At 34.8% G+C, this 24,613-nt stretch overlaps 1 protein-coding gene across 1 annotated transcript in view; it reads left to right on the plus strand.

Annotated features, from left to right (window-relative positions):
* The window catches only part of PIK3C2G (phosphatidylinositol-4-phosphate 3-kinase catalytic subunit type 2 gamma), a 364,289-nt gene that overhangs the window by 46,873 nt on the left and 292,803 nt on the right, over positions 1-24,613 (plus strand). Inside the window, exons 8-10 of the mRNA XM_019039448.4 lie at positions 9,484-9,606; positions 14,368-14,401; positions 17,710-17,905. Of these exons, the coding sequence (XP_018894993.2) occupies positions 9,484-9,606; positions 14,368-14,401; positions 17,710-17,905 (353 nt within the window). The remainder of the gene's footprint in view (positions 1-9,483; positions 9,607-14,367; positions 14,402-17,709; positions 17,906-24,613) is intronic.

Here is a 24,613-nt window from a genome sequence, read left to right on the forward strand (position 1 = left end):
TAACAAGGAGCAGTTGCAAGGTTGCAAAAGAAGTCAAGGAAATAAAGGCAATAATTAGTTATTATTATACAGCACAGGAAAATGAAGCACAATTGCAGAATTGAAACCGACCTTAAAAGAAATAAAGGGCAGATTGTACTAAAAGTCAAAGCTATCATGTATAGAACACTCTCAGACTTGAAGAAGTATTAAAAAATTAAAAGTAGATTATCAAAATAGAAGATAATCACTAGCCAACATAATCTGTGTTGCTAATGAGATGGAGAAAACTAGAGGGTTTAGTGCGAAGGAATAACATGATCTGACATTCTACTAGTGATTTATGTACTAAATTATATAATACATGAAGAACACACAATTAAAGAATAATAATAGAAAAGCCACTCTTATTAATAAAGGAACAAAATATTTTTGGTACCACACACCTGTTTGCCACTTCATGTCTCCTCTCCTCTATGTAAAAGGTCCTATTTGATGAAAAGGATTTTGTAGCTTTTCTTTATCATTTTATCACCAAAGTTTGCATCTACTAGCAATATAAGGTGTTGATTTTCTTTCTAAGGTCTCCATGAATGGAATCAAACTATATGCACTTTTTGAGCCCTGTATCTTTCACTCAGTATTACTTGTGAGATTTATCCACCTTTTTCCATGTGGTTGTTATTAGTTCATTTTCATTGTTGTGTAATAATTCCGTTAAAAGACTGGACTTCAATTTATCTATCCCACTTGTTGGGGTATATTTGAAATAATATCACGAGGTTTTCTAGAGCACATAGCTAGGGACATAGATTTACAAGGCAACACCAAACACTTTCCTAATGATGTTTTACCCATTCACAATACATGAGAGTTCCTATTGCTGCATTTTCCCACCAACTTATAGTACAGTCCAAATTATAAGTGTTTGCCAACATTAGGTATATGTAATGCTATCTTTGTATCAACTTTAATTTTTCTGACTCACAAATTCATACTAAACTCATAAATTCATCTTTACCTTTTTTAAAAATGTAGTATTCAACTGCCCTCTTTTATAACTTACCTGTTCAAACTTTTGCTGATATTTCCACATTTCTGTAGATTTTTCAAATAGATTTATGGGAGTTCTTTATATATTTACCCTTCCTTCAGTTATGTGTATTGTAAATATCTTCTGCCATTTAGGGGCTTTTCGCTTTAATTATAATGTCTTATTTATTAAGTCACTTTTCTTAAAGTTTAATTTATATAAAATAAAATGCACCCATGTTAAGTGGGTAGTGTGACTAGTTTTCAAAATGTATATAATTAGGTAACAACAACTGGAATGAAGATACAAGATATTTGCATTACAAGAGAAAATGCCCAACTGCCTCTTTACAGTAAATCTCTCTCATCCCAGATTTCATACACCAAAAATTTATTTGCTCTCAATTTGGTGTTATTTTGCCTTTACTTGACTTTTATATAAATGGAATCTCATATACAATATAAGAGTTCTTGTGGTTCTGCATCCTCACCAACACCTGTTATTGTCAGTGTTTTAATTTTAGCCATTCTAGTGACTATGTGGCAATATTTCTTTCAGTTTTTAATTTGTATTTCCTCAATGGCTGATGATGCTGAATTACTTTTCATGGAATTACTGCTCATTTATATATTTTCTGCTGTCAGGTGCCTGTTCAAATCTTTTGCCTATTTTTAAAGTTGAACTATATATCCTCTTGTTATCAAATTGTGAGGGTCCAGAACCTTACCTGGGTATCAATTAGAGGCCAGGGATGAGAAGCAGTAAACTCCCTCCTGCACACGACTAACTGCAATTGTAATCATTCTAATATGTTCCAGAAGAAAGTTCACTGTGAGGTGTAGGACATATGTATTGAAAACTTTGTCTCCCTGTCTGTGACTGGTTGTTGGTTCGTTCGCTTGCTTTTTTATTTCACTTACATGCCATTCAAAAAGCAGAAGCTTTTAATCTTTGTGAAGTCCAGGTTTATTTTTACTTTACAGTTTATGCTTTCTTAGCATATTTAATAAAGATTTGCCTACAGAAGTTTGCATACTATATTTTTCAATACTATTTTTAGTTTTAGCTGTTCTTTAGTTCTATGATCCATTTCAAGTTATAGTTGTAGTTCTAGACTCCCTGTTCTGTTTCATAAATCTATGTCTATCCTAATATCAGTCAACATTACCTTAATTACCATATGTTCATGGAAAGTCTTGGTATCAGGCAATACAAGTTCTCCAAAATCATTCTTGTTTAAAAAAATATTTGGCTATTCTAAGTACTTTGCTACAATTGCATTGACTATATAGATTGATGTAAGGAAACTTGATATTTTAAAAATTGTATTTTCTAATCCATGAGAATCAATTTAATCTGATCTATTTCTTCATCTACACAGGTTTCTTAAATCACTCAGCAATGCTTTATAATTTAGCATAGAGATTATGCATAATTTATTAAAGTTATTAGTTCATGTTTTTGTCTAATATTTTAAATAATATTTTTATATTATTTTCCAGTTGTTTGTTACTAATATGTGGGAGTGGAACTCACTTTCATATATTGACCTTGTATACTATGTCTTCTTGAAATCACTTTTTGTATCTAAGAGTTATTTTTTGGATTCCTTAGGATTTCTACATATACAATCATGTCATCTCTGAAATAATTTTATGTTTTCCTCTGTAGTCTATAGCCCTCTTATTTTTTTACTTGCCTTATAATTTAACACTTACTGAGTCTCCAATAGGATTTTACAAGTAGTCATAAGAACAGAATCCCCGCCTTGCTATTTTGAGGGAGAACTTTACAGTCTTTTATCATTAAGTGTAAAGTTATTTGGAGATTATGTTATAATATAAAAAGTTAGTTATATTTTACTGGGTTGAAAAAGCTTCCTTCTATAGTTTACTAACAGCTTATTTCTTGAATGGATTATGAGTTTTGTCAAATGCTTTTTGTGCATATGTACAAATGCACGTATGGTTTTTCTCTTTTATTCTTTTCAAATTTTAAAAATCTTTTTATTACTGGTATAATTACACTTACTAAGAATTTATAATCTGTTTCAAGTATTTCTAACTTCAATTAACTAATATTTTGTTAAGGATATTTGCATCTATATTTATGAGGACATCAGTTTGTGTTTTTATTTTCTTATAATATGGTTAGATTTTGGTATAAGAGTAATGCTGGCCTCATAAAATATTAGATAAGCTATTATTGTCTGAGCTTACAGTGGAGCCTGTGGTACCATGACATTTCCCTCCCTGTATGATCCTGCTTCACCCTCAGCTTTGACAGCTCCTGCTTGTCTGTGCCAAAGAGACAGTCTCTCTAAACACTGTTGTCACTCTCCCAGTGGTACTCCACCCTTGCTTATTTATTACTCAATGCTAGACCTATTTTGGCAGTGGGGACAAGGAGAGTTCTGTGTTGTAATGAACCAGTCACAGCCTTAGGCAGACTCCGTGTACTTGAGTCTCAGGACTAGGACTCTTGGAGCATTCCTGCCCCTCCTCCACATGGCGGCCAAACTCTGCCTTATATCTGCGTCGTTCACAGTAAACGAGAGTTTATTGCTCCTTGTCCCTGACCTCTAATTGGTATCCAGGTAAGATCTTGGACCCAAGACAACTTTCCTGGCCTTTCCCCAGAAGCAGAAGTCTTTTGCTTCTACCCTTCCTTCAACAGCAAAGGAGCTTCTCATCTATGTCCTACTTCTCCCCCAGAGACAAGACTATTTTGCTTTTTACTTCTCCAGAAGCAAGGGGTTTTTGCCTGGGCTCAGGGAAATGCAGGGTTTGCTGCCCCTCCTCCTTTCAGCTTAGAGTTTTGCTTCTTATGCAAAAAGGATCCACAGAAGTGGACAGAGCGCCGTAACTGTCTCCCAGAAACAGCTGATTACCTACACACCTGAGCCACCGAATATGACTTCAGTTTCCTGCACAGCCTTCAGTATTTTCCCCGAAAAACTGGTAGGCGTCCATGGAAAAGAGCTTGCAGGAGACTGTAAACTCCCCATGTGTCTTGGGCTTCCTGATATTCCAAACTGACATGCTAGCTCACACCTGGCCTTTAAAAAATCTCTTAAATTTTAGCTAATTTCTTAATATCTTCTTACTCATGGATATGGTGACCACCTCTTTCTCCTGTGCTCTGCCAAAGTTTGAACATTTTGTGTGCCCCATCTCTCTTTGGAGCAGTTTTCACTGTGTAGTTTGGTTTACTTGGTCACTTTGTGACCTTAGATCTCAGCGGGGCTCAGAAAAAGTTATAATTTTGTATATTATCTGGATTTTTCATTGTTGCAGAGAGATCGATGTTCTATATTTTCATTTGTTTGTTTGTTTGTTTATTATACTTTAAGTTCTGGGATACATGTGCAGAACGTGCAGGTTTGTTACATAGGTATACACGTGCCATGGTGGTTTGCTGCACCCAGCAACCCGTCATCTACATTAAGTATTTCTCCTATTTCTCTCCCTCCTCTAACCCCCCACCCACCGACAGGCCCGGTGTGTGATGTTCCCCTCCCTGTGCCCCTGTGTTCCCGTTTTTCAACTCCCACTTATGAGTGAGAACATGCGGTGTTAGGTTTTCTGTTCCTGTGTTAGTTTGCTAACTAAGAATGATGGTTTCCAGCTTCATCCATGTCCCTGCAAAGGACATGAACTCATCCTTTTATATATTTTAAGCTAAGCTGCATTTCAAAGCTGTTTTTAATCTTTAAGGAAAAAATAATTCATATTGGCACTAACTACTGAACCTGGAATGAAAGGCATTCTAAATTCTCAATTTGTCTCCAAACTCATTAATTGAATTTGATAATTTTCACTGTGTCTAATATAAATAGAAACTCATGAAAGTTTATATAAAATCTGGAAGATGGTAAGCTGTTACATGGCTGTTTAAATGCATACTGCTTTGGTCTCCATCACAGCTAAATAAGAGAGGAGAATAATCAACCACTTACGCCGTTTTGTTTGGTTTTCCAGAAAGATGCAGGGGAGACGAGGCTGTTACCCATCTTTTCAAATGTTCAAAACATTTTTCAAGTATGGTTAATTAATTCTAAAGTATTAGCATATGGCTCCTTCAAAGTCCGGGACACATCCAATATTTCCAACAATAAGCTTAGAATATACTACATAAAATAACATCACAGTGCTGTTTTCAGTTTTCATTAATCCAAAGAAATTAGAAAGAATTTAGAAGCAGTTTAGTCTAAACTCCTATGCAATGCAAAAATCTTCTCTAAATATCCCTGATTGATCATATACCTGAATCTGGAGCACCTTTCTACTCAAAAGGCCGCCTACGTAGTTTTTGGACAAATAATTTTAAGAAAAATTTTTCTTATATTGAGTCAAAAGAACCTTTCTAGGTGTGCAACCATTTGTTCTCATTTATCATCTTAGAGCTACTTACAATAAATCTAATCCTCTTTTTACCTGAAAGACCATCAAATACTTGAAATGGTTATAATGTTTTATTTTTCTTCTTTTTTGCCAAGCTAAAATTTTGTAATACCATCAACTACCTTCACGTTGATGTCTATTAAGCTGTAGTCTTCTGGCTTATGTCTCCACACTATGTGCTCCATCTGTGACCCAAACTTTCTCCTCTATCATTAAAATATTAAGTGTTCTGAAATGTTATGCATCCAGTGTTCAACTTTTTTTTCTCTATCTACATTCTCTCTCGGGACAATCATATTCAAATTTTAGCCTATGTATCATCTCTATGAAAATGTTGTCCAAGTCTACCTTTGTTATTTCTTGAAATAGGGTGCTCACCCTACTGCATTTTGTGTCTGCAGGGGATCTCACATTGCGAATCAGCCATCATAGGGTTTGTAAATTTTAAACTGATATTCCCCTCGTACTCTGGTGTGTGAGTGCATGTGTGTGTGCATGCATTTGTATATGTATGTGTATTTGGGGAGAAACTCTGTAGGTCAGTATAGAAAAGTGTTTCTATACAACGATTGTGCATTTACTTCTGCCTGGGTCCAAAAAGTCACAATAGCCTAGTGCAATTTTTAACATAAATTCCTACTATGAGTAGTATAAATTAATACCCCAGAGACACACAGAGCACAGACTAGGGTTCAGTTCCTCAGATAATCATTTTTCTTACTCAAGGGCTGAGTAGAGAGAGGCTTCATCAAAAGTGTTTCTGATCAGTAGGCATAGTTTTTCTTCTCCCACTTTTTACAGGTGGCTGCTATCCAACGTCTGAGGACTACTCGAGGATCTTAGCTCCAGTTCTGCCCCTTCCCCCTACCTTCACCAAGTGATTTAGTCCTAAGATTTCAGCACTTGTCCCACTGTTAGCAATAAACACCAATCCTACAGCTGAGGATCTACATCTAGTCTGATATTTCCTCCAGGCCATTACAGCATCACTGTTGGAGCTACTGTTCAAGCTTGAAATTCCCTCTAAATGTCTGCAACCCTGAGATTTATCTTGCCTTTCTTAAAATTGGTTTAATGTTTATATGAACATGTGGGGAGTGTGTGTGTGTGTGTGTGTGTGTGTGTGTGTGTGTGGTGTACTGTGTCTATATTTTCTCAGTCCAACAGTTGCTAGAGATAGAACTCCCTTGCATTTCCTCTGGGAAGCTCAAAGGCTATGTATCAAAAAATACTCACATCACGATTCTATCAGAAATATTTGTCTGTGTTTCTGCCATAATGAATAGCACCCCATATTCTTAGTTTCCAAAATTTGGAAATGAAACTTTGGAATCATCTTAAATCCAAACTTTCTGTTGGTTCTCATATCCAGTTAATCACCAACTCAATTTTACAATTGCAATCTTTTACTTCACATATTCTAGCAATCTCAGTTATGCATGAATATAATGATTATCTTCAGAATGTCAGAATGTGAAGATTAAATGAGATAAGTAGATCACATAAAAAGTACTGCAAGACTGGAGTAATAGATTGAACAAATCAGCTACAAGCTACCTAGTGACCCGAGTCAACCCAGTATTAGTATTTCAATTAGTGATGTTTATGAATTTTCACAAACTCATGTATCACACATATTTACTTAGAACAGATGAATGAAAAAAAAACATAGAACCTAATATGACTTTTCAGTTTTTTATGATTTTCTAATTTTTATTCTATTAGTTATCTCTGCATATACAGTGTTTCATTTCTCTTATAAACTGAAAGATTGGTGTAAATGAATAAAATTAATTAAACATTAAAATTTAGCCCTCATTATCTGCCAGGCACCATATTTCATATTTTATCTAATTTAATCTTTACAGAAACTTATTTATTGTTCTCACTTCACAGAAGAGGGAGTCTAGGGACATGAAAGTTAAATACTCTGAGGATGGCCACAGGTAGAAAGGGGCAGAACCAGGGTGTAAACAAACAGATCTTGACTTCAGAGCTGACAATATTGTCTATGATGTTCTTCTGAATGAATACTGTATTAACAGTATATTAATAGTGAGATTGTTGTCTTTTGGTAATTTCCAATTTGTTTAGTACTTTCTCAAATCTAGTACTCAAACTAAACTCCAGTTTGGATAATATACATTGAAAATGTGGTGGAACTAACTTTCTAGTTATGGAGAGCATGTGTCTTTTGATTCTATTTAATAGCGAACTGGATCTGGTAGCCACATCACAATATTGACTTACATTGAGTTCACACATAAGTGAAATAAATGATTTTTTTCCATTTGGATGACTCATAAATTTTTCTTCACCATGTTATTATTGAGCAGATGTATTTTTTAATCCATGAAAGACTTAAAATAGATCTCAACTAAATTGCATCTTTTTACTTTTAGCTCATTAATAAAATCTGTGGACAATTTTTGGAATCCTCACTTCGTCTTTTATAGTATTAATTAGTTATTCTTCAGGTTTTTGTCATTGGTTTCGGGATTTGTAAAATTACATATCAGAGATACTGGCTGTTTTTCCACAAAAGAAACAAAGTATTATCCCATTATATAAAACTTGCATTGTGTCTTTGTATTGACACTTTGTTAAGAAAATACCCTAGAATAAGGAGTATTAAAAATTTTTTATGCTGTGAACAGATATCTTTGTGTGAAAATAAAAGGAAAAACTCTGTTCCATCTCTTCTTGAAATAAACTATTGTAATTCTCCATTGGAAGGACGGTGGTGCTGGTGACAAAACTGATGTTTTTTGAAAAACCACAATTGTTAACGATAAAGACAAAGAATATAAAAACATTGTAGAGTGAAACATGCTTCACACAGAATCAATGAAAAGAGAGATTTCTCACTATAGTTAATGGCAAAACATGGAAAAGAATAAGGTCAAAACAGAGAAGATTTTTAAAAATAAATGCTTATTTAAGAACATGTGTAAATCTGAGATACAGAACGGCTAATGAAAAGTTCTTAGAATGGTGACCATAAAATCGCTGTCTAGCTTAAGGCCAGCCTGCATTGTTGATTTTAAGAATTTGTCATTGCTGTAGGTGTATTGGGCCATTTTTGTGTTGCTATAAAGAAATGCCTGAGTCTGAGTGATTTATAAAGAAAAGAGGTTGAATTGGCTCATGGTTCTGCAGACAATACAAGAAATGTGGTGCCAGCATCTGCTTCTGGTGAGGGCCTCAAGAAGCTTGCAATCATAGCAGAAGGTGAAGGGAAATCAGGTGTCTCACATGGCGAGAGCTGGAGCAGAGGGAGGCGGGATGTGCTGCACAATTTTAAACAACCAGATTTTGTGAGAACTCACTGACTACTGCAAGGACAGCACCAAGCCATTCAAGAGGGATCCGCCCCTGTGACCCAACGCCTCCCACCAGGCTTCACTTCCAACATTGGGGCTTATATTTCAACATGAGATTTGGAGAGGACAAACATCCAAACTATATCAGTAGATTACATTTATCATCAGCGATTTTTTTGAAAAATCAGTCACTTCAAGGATAGTGCAATCAGATGATTATCAAACACCTTAACACCACAACTGGCTGTCCAGAGTTTGTTCCGATTTTCTAGTAAGTTTGCCCAACTATACACCGATTCCAAACAATAGGTGTATTTTGAAACTCTCCTGGGGTCGGCCATCATAACTTTTTTTTCATAGTGTTTTGTGGAAACCACAGACTTTGTCTAAGGCTGAGTTTCCCTGCTTTCCCCACACTTCTTCCTCCCTCTCTTTCTCTCTTTTCCTCTCCCTCTTCCTTACCACTTCCTCCTTACACCTCTCGCTCTCATTTCAAGTAATGTGAAATTAGAGCTAAGTTAGTAAGTTAGTGTTAAGTCAGTTCTAATTTTGAACATTTGCTCAATGAAAATTAAAGCCCCAGTCACAGGATAACCAGAATCTTGAGAACTTTCTTTTTGTGTGAAAGCAAACAAGCATATTTTATTCCACTTGCTCCTCATGGTAAAAGAAGAAGTTTGAGGATAAATTAATGTCCCCTCATTTATTTCAATAGATTGTAAGATGTGAATCTTGTTATCTACAGGAAAACGTGGATAATATTATTGAAGAAGTTAAAAAAATATGCAGTGTTCTAGGGTGTGTGGAAACCAAACAAATTACAGATGCAGTAAATGAACTAAGTCTAATTCTTCAGAGAAAAGCAGAGGTAAGTATATTCATTTATTACACAGTAGTTTTAAACCTGAGTTCAATACTTAATTAAGGAGAGTGGAAGACTTTTTACTAGCAACTATATTTCTGTGTGTATGTTTGTGTGTATCTGTGTGTGTGTGCGCGCGCGCACGTGCGCGCACATGCAGCCAGTCTATTTCAATTGTTTGGGAGTATTAGCAGCTTGAGTCTATTATGCCAAATAGATCTGATTAAACTATAAGGACATTGATTACACCTTTGAAGTTTGTAACCACCTTATAACTTCAAGTGATACTGAAATCAATCCTACAATCCTACCTAAATGAACGTAATTATATAATATTCACATGTAAGTGTTTGTATAGATTGTTAATGGTTCTCACGTATACGAGTGTATACAGGCATAAGTGTCATGTTTGTATGGATAAGCATATTTATAAAAAAGAAAAAATCAATTTTTGTGGTATCTTTTGCGAATTTTGCAGTGCACACTGCCTCCATGATTTCTGTGTGACTTTCTATGGATCCCACATCACGATTTGGTGGGCTTAAAAAATAGCCATTATGTGATTTTCTTTTGAATTCTCAGAAATCTGATGTAGACCTGTAAGTGATTATTTTCCAAGAAAAATATTACGACATCTGGTTAGAATAAACTCATTTATCTTATTATTAGTTTAGCAGATGATAAAGCAGAAAGATATGATGATAAGAACTAGTATTTGCTAGTCCATTGTAATGTATAAAATAGTCTGACATATGCATTACCTCACTGAATTTAATTTTTATTTTATCTCAATAGATGCTCACAGCAATGTCATAAAGTTGGTATTTTAATGTTCATTTCACTATGAAAACTCAACACTTACAGTGTGCATGTGTACAGATAATTAATAAGTGGCAAAATACAGATTTGAACCTAGGCCCCTACACACATTACAATGTATGTGAAACTTTCTAAGATAGAGTGAATACATACATTCTCTATCTGCATGGTAGAGAACAAGAGAGATTCTACTACTTTTGAATATGCCAATCTTGAAATTTTCAAAAGACTGATTTACAATGTAGATAATCATATTACCAAACAGAAATAGTCATGCTTACTGCTTATTGTTTCAAATAGATAAGTGGGTATGAAAATTCAGTAGTTTCTTAATGTTGGGCTTTCTAGATCTTATTTAATCCAAAGTTTTGTGTGATTAGACAGTAAAAAAATGAATATAGAAATTTAAATACGTTCTTTACATGAACAATGACAATGAAGATTTTGATGAGTCATGGAGGTATACCACAAAAATATTTTAAAGATAAACATTGCTGAAAAGCTAAAATGCAAAGCACTAAAGAAATCAAAATTTAAATAATGTAAACAATAAATCCAGAAATTAAATATCGAAGACAGATTTGTGTTTATTTCCCTAAATTTTTCTTAATAAGGAAACACCTTCTCTTTTACTTTCCAATTATAGAAGGAAATGGAATAACTATGTAGTCTCCAAAACTGTTTTTGTATGTAGCTATTAAGACCTAGTGCCTTTACAAATAACAACAAGGTAAAACAATCTAATTTGATCACATATAATATAATCATATTTTTCTATTCTGCGTCAGAGTGAAAAAAATATACTGCAGCAGGGTGTTCAATCTTTTGGCTTCCCTGGGCCATGTTGGAAGAATTGTCTTGGGCCGTACATAAAATACACTAACACTAACAATAGCTGATAGGCTAAAAAAAAAAAAAAATCTCATAATGTTTTAAGGAAGTTTACATATTTGTGATATTTGTGTTGGGCCGCATTCAATGTCATCCTGGGCCACATGTGGCCCACAGGCCGCAGGTTGGACAAGCTTGTATCAGAGTCTTAAAAAGCATTTCACCAGTATGTTTTGAAAACAGCTATTTTGATGAGCTTATAAACTTGGGAATTATATGATGCTGAAAAAGGGCTTTCTAATTGGTGATGTTAAGTCAGTATAACAAGGTAGTGAGAATTAACTTTGAACAAGCAGTTATTACTCTTAAATTGTCACATTTTAGAAACATTACAAGCTCCAAGAGCTGATAAAATACACGAGATAAGATAATGCAGATATTAAGATCTACCAGTTTCTATCTAAACATCCTGTGGAAAACTAACTCACTTTTTGGAGTTTTAATTTTCCTCATGTTTAAAACAGAAAAATAAAAGAATTTCCTGAGTTCTTGTGAGTATGGGAAACAATGTTAATAAAGGGCCCTGATGACAGTGTAGCTTAAATGAGATCATTGCTGTTAATGGAGGTATTAAGGATGGTGCTGGTGCTAGTTCTGGAGAATCTTTCCCACAAGGCCAATATGAAGGCTTTAATTCACACAAGCACCAGGAAGGTTGGCCCTTGTCATCTCATGGCCATCGATTACAGCCAGCCTCATGACAAATATGAACCATTGCCAGAGGAGGAAACCAGATGTGTGGATGTCGACACGTCTTCCCATCTGTTAAGACTATTTGGTTATTCTTCGACTTTTATGTCCAGCTCTTAACGAATTGGCAAACAACTGACCAAACAATGAGGAAAATATAATTTTAGGATGAAGCATTTCGAAGGATGTTAAAGTATTGCTGGTTATAAAAAGTTTTATCTTCAAAACACTCATTTTCTGAAACTCCTTAAGAGAATAAAAATGACAATTTTTCAGAAATATCAAACTTAACAATATTTGAAGCTAAAAGAATTCTTCACAAAGGAATTGGGTATTTCATAGGAAAGCCATAAACAATTATAATACTCAAGAAAAACTCATCTTCACATTTCACTTTCCTTATGTACTAGTATAAACACAAAATTTTGTGTGATATTTCTTTGAAACTTTTAAACTCGTAATGTCTAAATATTTATCCTATATTTTGATAAGACTAAAATGACTTTCATGCATAGAAATTAAAAAAGGAGTTGAAAATAAGGAGTTTTATTTAATATATGTCAATAGACAAAATAGTTCAATATTCTGTAAAAACTGGGTCCTACTTATTTTGAGCAGACTGCTGAAAGCTCATTTATTCTACATCAGTTGCATTTATACTTTTGTTCATCTCTTTTTCCATCCCATTTTAAATGTGAGCCCACCTATGTAAGAATACTGGCACACATAGTAAGTACATTTTACAGAATTTGTGCAGTAACCAGCTACAGTTAACAATGCCAAAGCAGTCTATCCACTCACCATGAACTTAAGATTGAAGAAATGACAAATACAGGTCTTCTGCCAACAAACTGTGAAATTTAAGAAGATTTTCTTTTTCTTGGCTGCATTTTTGGTCAACATGCAAAGGACTATTTCCTGCCATACAGGGAAGTCATTAGGTGTTTATTAAATGTAAGTTTTGGCAAGATGAAGAATTATATGACAAACATACTTGTACTCTATTTTATTCTCTGACCCAGCACTGGAAACAATTTGCATCCTTCAAATTATATTCCAAAACTCACATAATTTAATTTCCATTAAATGCTTACATAACAGGCAAACCACGAAGTGAAAATATGGTCTTGCACATCATGGTGTAGGTGGATGTCACGGTGATTTTCTAATACAAGTCTATATTTCTAAATAAATTGAATTTTAGTTTAATCAGGCTAACATTTTTAATAGTCTCACCCACATGGATACAGTGGGGATCTTATATGTAGTTGTTAAGAGTAGCAACTGATACTATGCTCTAATGAAATATTTTGCCTAATAGAAATGCTTCTGAAAAGGTTCATGCAAATGATGCTTTTAATTAAAAAGTTGCATATAAATGTAATGACATTTTAAACGTGATCAAAATGTTCTCTCTCTAAAGGAATACTGTAACACATTTTTTGTTACGGAAAAACAATTATTCTCTAATTTATTTGTTTGAGAAACCTGGCTTTTAACTAATTGTATTTCCTTAAATGCAAGACTTGAAGTTTTATTTTTTTATTTTTACTTTAAATTTTGAGTTTATAAATTTAAAAAATTTTAATGTTAATTAAAATGGATCTTATTAAAAATTGTATTTCCTTTTGGGCTGAAACCATTTTTTAGGATGTCTATAAATCACCTTATACAGTTTTCATGGTAGTTTAGTTACAACCAGAAAATCCTAAGCCACCAAAGTAATTCTAGGCTTCTAACAAGGATAAAAATAAATAAATAAGGAAGGCCACCACACTAATGGACATGAATTTAAAGAATAATGAAAATGAAAACAAAAAAACAGGATTTCAGATTGTATTTTTTATTTAAGATATGACTCAAGATATTTTATTTTTTCAAGTGTTAGACTATCAGATTTTAAAAAATTCCCTAAGAAGAAAAAAAGAGAGAAAACTATTTAGTGAATCTATACTGATTTTGTCCACTTCAATTCAGTCTTCTTTTTGGTGCTGTCCAAAGCTTGCTGAATAACTGCTAGGAATAAGAGCTGGACACAGCATACAGACAGAATTAGAAATGCACTTTTATCAAAAAATCAGTCACTGTTATGTAAGGGGGATTGAGCTTAGACAATCTATTGTGGTAATTTCTTTTTAAAAAAATATATAACCTACGTTGCTTATTACAATATTTAGAAAGTTTTTATTTCATCATACAATTTAAATTCATCCTGTTTAATAAGCAAATTGATATATGATGCCAAGAAATATTTTGTTGTTTTACCATGACAAAGAAATTATAATGTTTAGATTTTGGACATTACCATTTGAATATTTTGTGAATTTGTTGTGCGAATAACAAGTATAATTTTACATTTTTTTTCAGAATTTTTATCAAAGTTCAGAGACTTCAGCAAAAGGTAAAACATACATGTACTCAAATATTTTGAAATAAAGAAAAAAATAAGTTACAGAATCCAAAATACTTTTTTCAATTTTTTATGCAAATACTGTGGTAACACACACACAACACACACACACACACACACACACACACACACACACATACGAGCTTTTTGAGGAGAAAGATGCTTTTCTAAAATTCTTTTTATTAATGGAAGTGATTATTCTGCAAGGGAATAAAAATCTGCACTCTCTAAACTTTTAGCCTGATATTTTTTAAATAATGAGAAAAATAAAAAGACCTATAAAAATTATAATACTGAAAATATCTTATAACCATTCCAAGACGTTGAAAATTTTACCATTTACTTAATTATATTTTGATGTAAGAAAAATTAGAAAAGTAGTAGATGTCTGTCTGCAAGGTCATCCACTTCAAATTTGAATTCCAGCTCTATTTGAAAGACCAAGCTAATATAACAGGTAGGAGGATTTGGTTCTGGAATAATTAGCGTTTACAGAGGCTTCGAGTCTATAAAATTGCAAGCCACGGGAGGACTTTGCCTCTATAGAAAACAGTAGGTGTGAGATTGCGTGGGATGGAGCAGAGTCTGACTTTTGGAATCAGGCAGAACTGGTTTTGAATTTCAACTCGCCCCACTCAAATCTCAGCTGGTTTTGAATCAAAGACTCTGCTTTCAGAGTCTGTGATTCTAGATTAAACTCTTCGATCTTGTTATCCTAATATGCATAAACAATATAATAGGATTTAATGTGCAGGATCTGGTCAGGATCGTTCTTGGTTGTAGATGGTACTTGGCACAGGAATACTCTGAGTATCTGCAAGAAAACTGTCTGCCCCTCAGATGTTCAACTAACACCCCTGGATTCAGAAAAATCCATTGGAAAGCAAATGAAAACCTAACCTGCCCTCCACACCCTTAACTGTTTCAGTAAAGAGTCACGTACAAAAGTATATCCTCTCAACTCTAATTCCCACCACTCAAAAGAAGACACTCAATTAAGTTTGAGGAACTCCCCCGTCTCACATCAAAAAGGAAAATAGGGTGGCGGAGGGTATAAAGAAACTTGTGCAAGTACAAAAACCCTATTCTAGGTGTTCATAAAACTCCAGAACACCATAGAGGGAGGGAAGGAATGGACACTTCCTGACAGTATTGCTAACAGAATCTAAGTGGTCGTACGTGGAGTGAGCAAGCTGCAGGCGTGTCTGTATGAAACTGATTCTCCCTTTCTATCAGGAATGTTGTAATGAGGTCTCCTCCCCCATATTCCTCAGGGGACTGGAATATGAGATCCCACAAAACTGTACAGAAATGTTCCTGGAGACTTATATTCTATAATAAATCATGACAGATTTTAATTGAGTCTAAATTGCACATAGATTGTCCTTGCCTCTTTATTTCGTGGCACTATAACTCTTTTCCAGAGTAAAATTAGGTGTGATAAACACTTTTCCCACCATATTTCACCACCAAGCCCTGTGTCTTGGGTTCTTAATATGTTTTGATGATGTTATTTGAAACGTAGTCTGCATCCAGAGTTCAGGAAGTAAAACATAATGCATAAGCATACATCTCTATGCAAACTCAAAGTAGCAAATTTTATCCAAGAACCATGTTTCTGCATGAAAAGCAAAAAGTAGAGTTTAAGTAATTAACCAAATGACTAAGTTTTCCCCAAAATATATGCTAAAGCTTAAATTAATAAATCAAATCTATGATTTATTTTAGATGTGTGTTCACTTGCACAATGTTGGGAATTCTTGAAAAGGAGTTTGTGCTTCCTGCTTCAGTATACCAAAAGTACATTTTGGAGATAAAGAAACAAGATGTTTCCATAAATTTATAATGCTCTGCCTCCTGCTGTTCAGCAGAATCTCTGTTGGTTGGCCTCCAGAGTTTGATGAGGCCTCTTTCAAGACTATTTTTACACTGCTTTACTCTTCCGCTTCATTAATTGCTACTGCTGACTTCTCAGAGAATTTTAATTACAGGTTTTCTTTTTCCTCTGCTTGTCCCCCCCAGACAGTTTCAACAGAGGGCACAATTTAAGAAATATAACAAATAAGGAAAATTAATCTACCTTATATATTTTGTACAAATTTATGAATAACTAAGTGAAAAATAGCATGTGTTAAACAACAACAAAAATGTTTAATTATAGACAGACGTACTGAGGCACAGACAGGATGTGGGAGGAAGCTCCATGTCAAGCTGGCCCCTTTCCTGAACCATCCAACTGCCTGTGTGCTGGAATACTGTAGATTATCAAAGGAAATATCTAGCTCTTTGCACTATTTTCATTTCCAAACAATTAGAAACAAAAGGCAATTCATGCTTTTTTAACTTATAAATTGTTTATTTCTAGAATTTTCTTTTAATTTTTTTTTACTTAAGTTTACTTAAGGTAACTGAAACTGTGGAAAGCGAAAGTACTGTTAAGACTGAACTACTATATAGGGAATTGCATGTTTTAAAAACAACTTATAAAGAATTGCATGTGTTTGAATAAACAACTGTATCGACTAACTTAGCACATGGAATCATCACAGCAGATCTTAAGAACACAATTTCTGATGATGTGCTTACTTGTACTCAATTTCTACTTAGCTGCCAGAGGAAAACTGTTAGCCCCTATACCTAGTAATTTTTCATTTTTCTTCTTTCATGACAAGTCACTTTTAGGAATAATCAGTAGACTCCTTTTAAATAACTAATGGCAAAACTCAAGAAAGTCTTTGATTTTGAAGAGATACAGTAAACATCATAAATCTTTCATTTCAAGCTGGTTTTAAATCCTAGCCTTGTACTATTTTCATTCTCTTTTTAATATCAACACATTGTATATGATTAGTGTTCAATTAATAGTAAACATGATAGCATCATCGAATTTATTATGATTAATTCTTTAGATGGAATTTGTTTGATGTACTTATAAGCCATCTATATTCCTTGTCTGAAAATTAATTTTAAACAATCACAAATCAGAACAAAAATTATTGCAAATTACAGTTGATCAGAATGTCAAATTAATAATTTTTTAAATTCCAAATTGTGATGAAAAGGCCATGCTTCCAAGATTTCTGCAGCTGAAGATCAGAAAGCTTATTGATATCTAATCTAGCAGCAACTAAACCAGGTTGCATTCAGAGGTACAGATAGTTAATTCTCTTCAACTGGTAAAGGGTCACTTTAATTAAAATTATTTAAATTGTATTATATGACATTTCAAAGCTGTAATTGATGGCCTATGATAAATATGGCCCTTCTTAGTGACTTGATCTCTATCTCTTCCTTTCTAGGCTTGATAGAGAAGGTAACAACTGAACTATCCACATCCGTCTACCAGCTAATCAATGTCTATTGTAACAGCTTTTATGCAGATTTTCAGCCTGTAAATGTACCTAGATGCATTTCCTATCTAAATCCGGGGCTTCCTTCCCACCTCAGCTTCACAGTGTATGCAGCACACAACATTCCAGAAACCTGGGTGCACAGGTCAGTGGTGGTGAGTTTTTCACAAAAGCGTTCATTTTTACATAGCTTCTAAGTAGAATGCAATTTGTCAGGTTCTTATATGCAGGAGCAAAGATTTCATAAAATTTTGGAATTAATCAGCATAGTTTTATCCATATTCTTAAAATCACATTTTAAATGTTTAGATTCAAAATGGATATTTAATTTTCTTTCTTCTTCCATTTCCCATATTTAAATAATTGTCATTGCCAATATATCATTAAGGAAATAGAAAATACTAATTCCATTTAGTGGCTCCTCTAAAATTTTCTTTTTCATGTTTGGGTTTAAATGGCTAATGCTAGTTAAGAAAACATAGTAAGACAAAAACATATGCACATGCAGAGAGATAGAGAGTCTTTAAAAATAGAAAAAAAAATCACTCTGATCCCCACCAGGTTTCAGTGGTATTTTGCAAGAATTGTACCTTGATAAAATGAGAATTAGCCAAGAATTATTTACATTTCAATAGAAATGAACGACAATTATGCATGGAACATCATCAGATTTTAAGTTGACTCTACTATGTAGTATTTTCTTCAATAACATAATTACAGTAATATAGAGATAATTAAAGTTGATAAGATAGTAATTTGGTAATGGATTTATTATACTTACTGCATTTAGCATCTCAAGGAAAAACTGAAATAAATAATTTCAGTAAACATTCAACTTTTGGCCGGGCACAGTGGCTCATGCCTGTAATCCTAGCAGTTTGGGAGGCCTAGGCGGGCAAATCACTTCAGGTCAGAGGTTCAAAACCAGCCTGGACAAAATGGTGAAACCCCGTCTCTACTAAAAATACAAAAAATTAGCAGGGCATGGTGGCGCGCGCCTGTAATCCCAGCTACTCTGGAGGCTGAGGCAGTAGAATCGCCTGAAACCAGGAAGCAGAGGTTGCAGTGTGCGGTGAACTGAGATCGTGCCACTGCACTCCAGCCTGGGGGACAGAGTGAGACTCTGTCTCAAAAAAAAAAGAAAAAAAAATCAATTTTTATCTTGATCTGTATTTTTTAAAAAATAACTGTATAAATATTCAGAGTAAATTAAAGAGGAAATTTTACCTATGTATATAAAAAACACTATCTACACACATATTTGTTTAGAATCCATAAAATATTTTTATTCTTTTTCCTTTTATAATTTTATGAAAAATTTTAAAGGGCCGATGTATAGTAAAATAAATTATTACTCTAATTAATGTTTTCTTTTAATTTTCTAACCATCAATAAATACTCCTTAGTTTGAATTCCCATGGAAAATCCCTATAGCCAGATAAATACAGATAAAGCTATATGTATAGGGCATGCATTTATATATGTGTGTCTATATGTAGAGAGACAAGGATATATATATATAAATATATTCATATGTGTGTAAATGCAAAATGTAAAATATATACATATGTGTGTAAATATACATATGTGTACAAATGTAAAATGCATATGAATATAAAATGTGCATTTACGCATGTGTGTGTGTGTGTGTGTGTGTGTGTGTGTGTGTATGAATGATCTAACCAACTCTCCTTTTTCTGTCTCTACATAGTACCTACATGCAGAGTAAAAATAGAGCACTTTCTAATATTGTTATATACAGGTAGATGTGTACATATGTACATATAGTTATAAATATAAAATAATGCTTTTCTGCAAACGTTCCTATAATCAATCAATAAATTAGGGCTTTGATGAAGGAAACAAAATCATCCCAGCCATTCATTACTGGAACAAACTATAAAGGGCTGGACACAGGGGAAAACATGAAGCTATTCCTGTCTTAAGGAATCCATGGACCAGTCAAAATTCTTTGGGAAGAGGCTCCAGCAAGATGTCTTACCTCACGACAAATTACATCTTTATTGTAGATTTTCCTAGGGACCAAGTATATAAGTTATCTATTAATACATAACCAATTACCCCAAAACTTAGCAGTTTAGCACAACAAACTTTGATGAGTTCACATTCTGAGGCTCAAGAATCTGGGAAGCAGTTTTGCTGGGTGGATCTGGCTTAAGGCTTCCCATGAGTTGCAGTCAAACTGTTGACTGAGACCACAGTCATCTCAAACTCACTGGGGCTGAAGAATCCACTTCTAAGGTGATATTGATGTGGTTATTGAAAGACCTCAGTTCCCCATGATGTACAGGTGTGGGAGCCTCAATTCCTTGCCACAAAGTTTTCAACAAATGTCCTCAGGCCATAGAGTTGGCTTTTCCCAGAGCAGATGATCCAAGGAATGAGAGAGAGTCCATGAGCAAGGGAACACCAGAGACAGAAGAGACAATCTTTGTAATCTACTCTTGGAAGTGGTATACCACTACTTCTGCCATATTGTACCCTGTGGGAAAGCATGATACAAGGGTTCACATACCAGGAGACAGAATCATTGGGGGCTATCTTGGAGGCAAGACACCTGGGAAGAAACCAGGCCAGAGGTATCTCCAGAAGCATAGGTACTGACAAACTGAGGGGGTAAAATAACAAAGTGACAACTTTCTAGATGGCTTTAGTCAAAAGGACCAAAATTAATGTCAGCAAGTGAAACTAATTTGTTAAGGTACAGGACTCTACAATAAAAAATAGTGAAACATTCACTATCAAATCTGAGGATCTGAAACTGAATTATCATCTACTCCACAGATGCCTTCAGGGAACACCCCACTCAAGCTATCAAAGACAAATGAGAATGTATCTTACTTAGAATAATTTGATTAAACAAATTCTTTCCTTGATTCATTACACTGATTAAGAACTCATTCATATTTATCCTAAATTTCTCATTATATAGAATAAAAATTTAATTACTTAACTTTATCCTCTCTATAGATTGCAAGTGCCTTTATCTCACTCAAAGATGAGATAAATTTATCGTTTTGTGTATGTATTTCATGATGCTCATTATCTTAATAATAGCATATTATTAGTTCTCCCCCAAGTCCTCTTACAATGTCCATGTGACCATGCACATTTGTGTGTAGGACTATAGTTTTTAAAAACCTCTAGTACCCAAAACATGTCCTGGCATGCAATAGGCACTCGATAAAGATTTGTTAAAAATGTTTGAACAAAATCCCTTGAATAGAGAAATGTGTCATACTTGGTTTGTGAAATTGTTACATGGGTCTCAACAGCAGGAATACGTAGTCCATGTCATGGTTATTACTGAGGGCAAAAATGTAAGCTGAGCTGAAAACTATAAAGAAGCAATGACCGTACAGGAGGGTAGACCAGGAGATATTCCAAGGAAGCCAAGAAAATATTACAATAGAGGTGCAAAGCTAAGTGCCTGAGGTCAAGAGGGCCAGCATCAGTGAAAGTGAGTCCAGAGCAATTAGTGGCAGTATAAGAGTGGTTGACTAGACAATTGTTAAAATGATTGTTAGTAATAATTAGTAAGAGTTCAGCAGAATCATACTGTTATATGAGATTATAAAAAAGTCAGTAAACATTATTTTTAAAAAATCCCTTAAGTCACTCATAAAGTATGGTATCATTGTTTGATAAATAATTACGCAAAAATGCATAATATGTACAGTAATCCATATTATGTAATAAAGCATATCTATGCAAAAAATGATTTGACAGTACTTTCAATTATGGGATACTGTGTGCACAGGGGCAAGTTGAAATTCTTTCTCATCAAGACGATGCCCTTTTTATGGGGAAGATTCGAATGGCATATAGAGGTTTCTTGTCCCATAACCTTTGCCATTAAAAGGTACATGTGTGCAGTTTATGTCTTCCATTCATGTCACTAAAGTCTAATTTATAAACTTGGCTCATCATATTAGCACATTAAGGAATGTGTGGGAAACAGGCACAATCTCTCAATATAAATACTGATGCATATACCAACCAAATATTGGCATAAAGACCAACATAATGGACTCTGAATCAAGAGCATCATTAAATATAAAGTCCTGACATGGTATTGAAATATTCAATTCACCAGAAAGATGCAACAAAGTAATAACATTGACAGAAATCCAAAGAGTTTGATGGGGCCAATATGATAGTGGGGGATACCAGCATTCCTCTCTCAAGAATTAATACATTAATGAGAAATTAGGAAGAATATAGGAGTGAGAATATAATTAATGAGCTTGATCCAATAAATATATATTGTACTTACAGAAGATAATTTGGAAATACAAATTCTTCTCAAGCACATATAGAATATTTATTTTAAGTGACCAAATATTAAATAGTAGGTAAATTTCCAATAACCTATATAATAAAGATCTCATCCACTTTCTGAGATGCAACTTAGAAAACAGTAACAAAAAATAAATATATTCATAAATTTAAGTATGTACTTTTAATTTTATTAATCAAGGAGTTAGAAAACATTATAACTTAAAGGTAATAAAAATATATAATAAACATATGGAATATGGTCAAAGCTATTCTTAAAGTGAAAAATATAGCCTCACATTATAAATAAGACATAAAAGACTAAAAATTAATATAGCAATCATGTCACCATTTCCTCTATGCCATTTTGCTTTGTTTTGTCCAGCTTATAAAAATCAAGGATAATAAAGAGGAAGAAAAATCTTCTACCAGCATTCTGGCAGAAGAACAACAAACAAGTCCTATATCCTCTGATTTATCCTCATCATAGTACTATTAACTGAGCATATTCTATGAGTTTTGCACTGGGAAAAATACTTTACCTGCATTACAGTTGTCCCTTGTTATCTGCAAGGGATTGGTGCCAGGACCCCTGGAGATAACAAATGTCACAGATGCTGAAGCTCCTTACATAAAATGGCATAGTATTTGTACATAGCATATGCACGTCATCCTGTATACTGTAAATCTTCTATAGATTACTTATAATACTTAGTGCAATGTAAACTATGTAAATACACTCATGCATAGCTTATGACTTGCGGAATTATGTTCTGAGAAATGTGTTGTGAGGCATTATTGACAACCACCTACAGTCTTCAAGACAGTAACATACTGTACAGGTTTGTAGCCTTTGAGCAATAGGCTATCCCGTATACCCTAGATGTGTAGTGGGCTTTGCCATCTAGGTTTGTGTAAGTACACTCTGGGATGTTCGCATAACAATAAAATCACCTAATGATGCAATTCTCACAATATATCCCTTTGTTTTATTTTTATTGTCATTTCAAAAATATTTCTGATCTGTGGTTGGTTGAATCTGTGGATGCATAACCTAGGGATACAGAGGACCAACTCTGTTTTATTTAACCCTCACACCAGTGACACAAGAGCACTATCATACCCATTTTGCAGATGAAGAAATTAGAGTTCTAGAACGAATCTATGACAACTCCAGATGTTGTCTTTCTAAAGTCCCTTCTGTTTACCACAGCAGAAGTGAGTATACTTCAGTGTACTTCATCCTTAACTGGTTACTAGAGTTGATTCTGAAACAGGACAGTTCCCGTGACCCTTCTGCAGGACTCATGAAGGGGTTGGCTTGTTTAGTCAGCCTACAGCTCTCAACCCCTCATGGGAGGGGAGGACATGCAGGTGAGTGGGTGCAGGGGCCAGGACAAGTGCTTCTGGGTGCTAGCAGGAGTAGAACTCTGTGTAGCCCCATGGCAGTGTCTAGGAGGGGTACTCAAAATCCCTGGATCCCCAGAAGGCATCTGTTACAATGCTCTCTTTGCCATCCGCAGATGACTTAAGTGTTTAACAGCTCAGTGTGACAGCCCTCTGCATCGCGAGCTGTTGTTCGGCATCCAGGAAGAATCAGGTCACATGAACAAATTGAAGATGGTAAATGCAGGAGATTTTATTGCTGATGAAGGTGGCTCTCAGCAGGATGGAGAGCTAGAAAGGGGATGGAGTGGGGAGGTAGTCTTCTTCTGGAGTTCAGCCATTCCTGGCCAAACTCTTCTTTGAGATCCCACTGTCAAGCCACCCCTCTGAAGTCAAGCTGCATCTTGCCGATGTCAGACTGCTGCTTCTCTTCTTTCCTTCTCTGCCACTCTGCTGCTCTGCCAGTCTGCCACTCCACCACTCAGCTGCTCTGCCACCCCTCTGCCAGTGGACCCTGGGGTTTTTACGGGTATAGGATGGTGGGTGGGACAGGCTAAAAAGCAACATTCAATTAGGAAAACAGGAATGCATGTTCTCACTTTGGGCCGCAGGTCCAAGCTTGAGGGTGGGGTTTCACCAGGCACCCTACCCTTTTCAGCCTGGTATTTTCCTGCCTCCTGTCCATATCACTTCCCCGCTCTGAAGAGGCACATCTTACTGCCATTAAAATATGGAAGATGACCAATCTTAGCTACTTCCTGCTGACGGGGCATTGTTTTGGGGAAAACGGCAGTCAGATTCCTCCCTAAAGTCTACCTAAGGGTCCCTAGCAAAAGGGAGCCATTGTCCAAGGCTCCAGTTGCCTGACTGTTCAGAGTTTGATGGCCTCTAGGCACATGAGGAAAAAAAAAAGCCCAAGTTTTACAAGGTTAAGTATGCGTGGGTCAAACATGTGTATTATACAAGGAAAGAATCCAGTGCCAAAGATCACAGAAATAAGAAATGAAATATGCTAACAACATTGTACCCCAAGCCGTTTCACTTTGGTGAAAGAAATTAAACCTTGTGTGGGAGCAGTTAAACTTCATAAGAGAGATAACTATTCTTGCCATATCTGTAGCAGTCAACAGGTGCACCTTGAGAATTCTGGGATTTGTAGGCTTGCATG

This window comes from Gorilla gorilla, chromosome 10 (genome assembly GCF_029281585.2).
Source record: "Gorilla gorilla gorilla isolate KB3781 chromosome 10, NHGRI_mGorGor1-v2.1_pri, whole genome shotgun sequence".
Taxonomy (NCBI): Eukaryota; Metazoa; Chordata; class Mammalia; order Primates; family Hominidae; genus Gorilla; species Gorilla gorilla.